Genomic DNA, 4,734 nt, shown 5'->3' on the forward strand with positions numbered 1-4,734 from the left:
GACCTCATGTGGCAAGCATCCCACCACATACCAACTCGGATGACCTATGAGGTCTCATAATGATCCTCCTTACACCTAATGATGATGATGATGATGATGATGATGATGATGATGATGATGTACTAAACCCATTTACCAAATCACACCTTCTCTAATGATTATTTATTGAATAACACCTAAACTAACTATTCAAAGAGGATAGATATTTAATATCACTTTATATTATGAAAATACTAAACTTGTACAAAATTAAGGCATGAGAATTTTCAACAACAAAAATTAAAAAGTAGTTGGAAGCAAGGGGACTAGATATTTAATTTTTGTCCAAACATAATGGTGCAAGTTGATACATGACTCATTGTTCACTCGTACCTTACCTTAACAAGTAGATTAATGCTGTATCAACTCCAATAGCTACCTCAATAATTCATGCATGCAGCAATTGAACTGAACTTGGATTTTTTTAAGATGCATGATGATCTTAATGTGAGGAACAGTGGTTGGACTTGGAAGCTAGTAGTTGATGAACGGCTGCAACTAAACCCTAAACTAGACAACCACTAGACATGTGCCATCGCCAGCTAGCCATCAACTTAAAAAAAAACTTGAAATAGAGAGAGTTCTACGAATACAAGCAATAGCCAGATAGGACGGAGCAAGACTTTGGCAACCTCTCTAGCTGCTCTTTAGATTGCTCCAAAAGATTCAACTTTAATTATACTAACACACAAAATTGATCACGGTTCTTCGTTCTGGTTCTTTTGTAGTAGCAGCCCAGCGATTAAGATCGATCGGACCACCCCCACCTACTATTTTTATTTTTATTCCTTTTGGAAACTTCTTTGACACTCCCATTGGCATTTCTTCAGTCATCAAATCGATCCTCCTTTGATTGAATTGTTTTTTCTTGTGTGGTGAGAGGGATAAAGTAAAGGGGGAGGAAAGTGGAAAGCAATAGTTGAACCAATCCCTCCGCTGTTTTCTGCTCTCTGTGGTTGTATTTGAATCCCCGTCCTCAACAAGGCGAGGTCGAAATGATGGCTCGTCGTAAGCTGCCTCTTCTCGAGGCGGACTCGTTCGGCTTGAAGCACTCGTCACCTTTTGGAGGCAACGGCCGGAGGAGCAGCAAGTACTCTGTTTTCGTGGTGATCTCGACGGTGTTGCTCTTGTTCACGTTCATGTATAATGAGGATGTGAAGACGATCGCGGAGCATCCTTTCGGAAGCAGGGATAGTTCTCGGACGGAATTCCCCATAAGACATGATATTGGCCACCAACAATTCAAACAGGCAATTAAGGAGGATGAGGTCGCTATATTAATCGAGAAAGCAGAGGGGAAGCCGGCGACCGAGAAGGATCGAGCCGTGATGGTCGACGTCGTCGAATCTTCCGTTGGAAAGGAAGATAGAAACGAAGAAGAATCGCACGGAGTAAAGACGCCGGCCATCGACCGGAAACAAGAATTGCGGGAAGCAAAGGAGCATGCCGTCGGAGACGAAGGGAAAAATGAAGAATTGGGCGATGTAAAGGCGCCTGCGCCGGCCATCGAGGAAGAAGGACGAACACTGAGGGAAGTAAATGCATCGATCATGGGTAAAAAAGAGAGAGAAGAAGAATCGAGCCAAGTAAAAGCGCCGAACTCTTCTTTTCATGAAGTAAAGGCGCCGGCCGTGGAGAAGACCGAGAGGCAGAGGATTGTCCTGGACGTGCCGGAGAGCTGTGACCTGTTTGACGGTAGGTGGGTGTACGACGACGTGAACTACCCGGTATACAAAGAAGCGGAGTGCGGGTTCATGACGGAGCAAGTCACTTGCATGAGGAACGGCCGGCGCGACGACCGATTCCAGAAGTGGCGGTGGCAGCCCAAAGATTGCACGCTGCCCAGGTTTGAACTTTGACTCTGAAACAAAGCAGCTAGCTAGCCTGAGTGAATTACGATTCTTCTACTAATGCTTAATCGGTTAAACTAATTGATACAAATTTAACAGGTTCGATGCGAAAGTGATGCTAGATAGGTTGCGAGGGAAGCGGCTCATGTTCGTCGGCGATTCCCTGAACCGAAATCAATGGGAGTCGATGATCTGTCTCGTCCAATCCGTCGTGCCGTGGAACAAGAAGAGCCTCACAAAGAACGGCTCGCTTAGCGTGTTCCGGCTCGAGGTAATCCATATTCAACCAACTCTGATATTTGATTTGCAGTTTTGATTGAACAACTATATATAATTCATTCGAATAGGAGTACAATGCGACCGTGGAATTCTACTGGGCGCCGTTCCTCGTCGAATCCAACTCCGACGACCCCAAGATTCACAGTATCCTGAATCGAATCATCACGCCCAAATCCATCGACAAGCATGGCGAGAACTGGAAGAACGTTGACTATCTCGTCTTCAACACCTACATCTGGTGGATGAACACCCCCACAATGAAAGTCCTGTGCGTTATTTGGAAGCTAGTTTTTTTTTAATCCGAACTATACATATACAGCACTGGTAAACAGATCCAACAACTCCGGCTTCTGATTTCCATCTAAACAGACGAGGATCGTTCGACGAAGGATCGACGGAGTACGATGAGGTGGAGCGGCCGCTGGCGTACAGGAGAGTGTTGAACACGTGGGCCAAATGGGTGCAGAACAACGTGAACCCGAACCGGACCATGGTGTTCTTCATGAGCATGTCCCCGAACCACATCAGGTCAGATTCCTTTCTGGACGTCATGGCCGAATAAAACAAATCGCGAAGCCCGCAATGATTTCCCCTACAGAACGCACCTTCCTTCTTACCTTATTCTGATGTACTTTAACTTGGGTCCTACACATGTGGGCTCCGCGTAAATAACATGACCGCATCGAGTCTGTAATCACATTGCAGGAGCACGGATTGGGGCAACCCGACTGGGATCAAGTGCGCGCTGGAGACGGAGCCGGTGGGGAACTGGTCCGGGTGGCGGCCGCTCGAGGTCGGGACGGACTGGAGGCTGTTCGCGGTGGCGGAGAACGTGATCGGGAGGTTGCGGAGGAAGGTGCCGGCGACGTTCGTGAAGATAACGGCGATGTCGGAGTACCGGAAGGACGCGCACACGTCGGTGCACACGCTGCGGCAGGGGAAGCTGCTGACGGCGGAGCAGCAGGCGGATCCCGCCCATTTCTCCGACTGTATACACTGGTGCTTGCCGGGCTTGCCGGACACCTGGAACGAGTTCCTCTACGCCCGCATCGCGTCGAGCTCTTGGAACGACCACTAGCTCTCTTTTTGACGTTTTTCTTTCGATGGGAATTTTTTTTTTTGGTATAATTTTGATTCGTGATAATTAACACGAACGCTTAGACTTGACAGCAACAATTGGTTAAACTCCACAAACTGTCGTTACAACTTGACAAGGAGTCAAGGACCATGACAGAACACAAAAGCACCAACTGAAGCTTAAGCCTTACATGACTAGCTAGACTAGAGTGCGCATAACCTAAACAAGACACGAAGTAGCTGAACACGAAGTTATCTACAAGACTACTTGCGACTGACTACATCAAGCAGGATTGTTTGCTTGGCTACTGCTGGGCAGTTGTGTACTTGGACTCGTCGATGGGGATGCCTGCCTTGGTGGCCCGCTCGCCGCCGGACTCCTCCATGGTGGATAAACCACCTTTGCGGCCCATCTCCTGGTAGCCTTCGTGCCCGATCTGCTGCTTCCTTGTCTCCCCTCCCTTGTGGCCCAACTCCTGGTACCCCTCCGTCCCCAGTTGCTCCCTCCTTGCCTGCCCTCCACGGCTCCGTCCTGTTCATACATCATCTCTCACAATATATATAAATATATCAATTAGTTTGATAAGAAAACAGAAATGCGCTGATCAATTGGCTAAATGGGACCTTCAGCGAGGTGTTCTTGGGCCTCGAGGCTCTTGCCGCCAGTGCCGCCTGGGACGACAGTCTCACCCCGCCTCGCCAGCTCGTCCAGTTCGCGCCGCTCCTGCTCCGTCGACATGCTGCGGATTGCTGCTACTCCCGACTGTTGCCTACCGCTCGATGACAATTTTGGCCTTGCGAGCCTCAATCTCATCCACATGCGATGCCTACGATTGATGGGAGCAGTAGACGAGATGAAGCTTGGTTAAATAGAGGGGGAGGGGGTTGTGGATGGGGACAGCTGGGAGCTTAGTTGGAAGCAGGGGAGAGCGTGAGAGCTAGGGGAATGACACGTTTCCGGCTGGTCTCCTCGTGGAGACACGCGAGCCATCTGTAGCACTTTCTTATGTGACATCGTCGGTTAGATCCACATCTACAATTCTATGGTAAATTTCGGTTCATTCAATCTGACAAGAGCAATAAAGTTTTTTAGCATTTTTTTGCAAGATCTCAAAGCCGAACAGAAATTGGATGAATGAGTGTGCTAGAAGAGTGGCGTCTGATTGATGTAAAAGAATACAAAAACAAGAACGCCTTTTTACCGACTTTGGTGTAAGTTTTTGGTTAGGAAAAACAGAGGAGAGAATTACCGAGAGTGTTTTCAACTGGATCTGACATTTATTGGTATAACAATCCATCCAAGTATTATATAAATCTGACAATGTTTTGTCGATAGATCTAGGACTTTGTAGCTAACAAGGTGCTTTCACTAAATTGATCGAAAGCATCTATGTGAACCGATGTGTGTTGTATATGTAGTTGATTTGGTTTTGTCTTCAATCTTCATACCTAAGTATAGATGCAAAGGAGAGAAATTCGTATCTATGTG

General features: G+C 47.3%; 2 protein-coding genes across 2 annotated transcripts; one reads left to right on the forward strand and one right to left on the reverse strand.

Moving 5' to 3' along the window:
• Positions 1-902: 902 nt before the first annotated feature.
• LOC122005100 (protein trichome birefringence-like 28) lies at positions 903-3,362 on the forward strand. The gene is made up of 5 exons (XM_042560019.1): positions 903-1,885; positions 1,989-2,160; positions 2,237-2,436; positions 2,538-2,696; positions 2,874-3,362. Exons 1-5 carry the CDS (start codon positions 1,035-1,037, stop codon positions 3,244-3,246), a joined length of 1,755 nt encoding a protein of 584 aa, XP_042415953.1. The 5' UTR covers positions 903-1,034; the 3' UTR covers positions 3,247-3,362.
• On the reverse strand, positions 3,332-4,104 carry LOC122005101 (protein SLE1-like). Its single transcript, XM_042560020.1, has 2 exons — positions 3,870-4,104; positions 3,332-3,777 (listed from the first exon to the last, which is right to left on the reverse strand). The coding sequence occupies exons 1-2, from the start codon at positions 4,063-4,065 to the stop codon at positions 3,551-3,553; spliced, it is 423 nt and encodes a 140-aa protein (XP_042415954.1). The 5' UTR covers positions 4,066-4,104; the 3' UTR covers positions 3,332-3,550.
• Between the last annotated feature and the right edge of the window lie 630 nt (positions 4,105-4,734).

The sequence above is a fragment of the Zingiber officinale genome, chromosome 7B (assembly GCF_018446385.1).
Source record: "Zingiber officinale cultivar Zhangliang chromosome 7B, Zo_v1.1, whole genome shotgun sequence".
NCBI lineage: Eukaryota > Viridiplantae > Streptophyta > Magnoliopsida > Zingiberales > Zingiberaceae > Zingiber > Zingiber officinale.

What these genes read in the sequence shown, in the direction of transcription:
- LOC122005100 (XM_042560019.1), top strand. Translation starts at nt 1,035, where the DNA reads ATGATGGCTCGTCGTAAGCTGCCTCTTCTCGAGGCGGACTCGTTCGGC. An exon ending in AAAGATTGCACGCTGCCCAG is followed by an intron (nt 1,886 to 1,988) that starts GTTTGAACTTTG and finishes CAAATTTAACAG; the next exon opens with GTTCGATGCGAAAGTGATGC. An exon ending in TTAGCGTGTTCCGGCTCGAG is followed by an intron (nt 2,161 to 2,236) that starts GTAATCCATATT and finishes TCATTCGAATAG; the next exon opens with GAGTACAATGCGACCGTGGA.
- LOC122005101 (XM_042560020.1), bottom strand. Translation starts at nt 4,065, where the DNA reads ATGTGGATGAGATTGAGGCTCGCAAGGCCAAAATTGTCATCGAGCGGT. An exon ending in CCAAGAACACCTCGCTGAAG is followed by an intron (nt 3,778 to 3,869) that starts GTCCCATTTAGC and finishes ATGTATGAACAG; the next exon opens with GACGGAGCCGTGGAGGGCAG.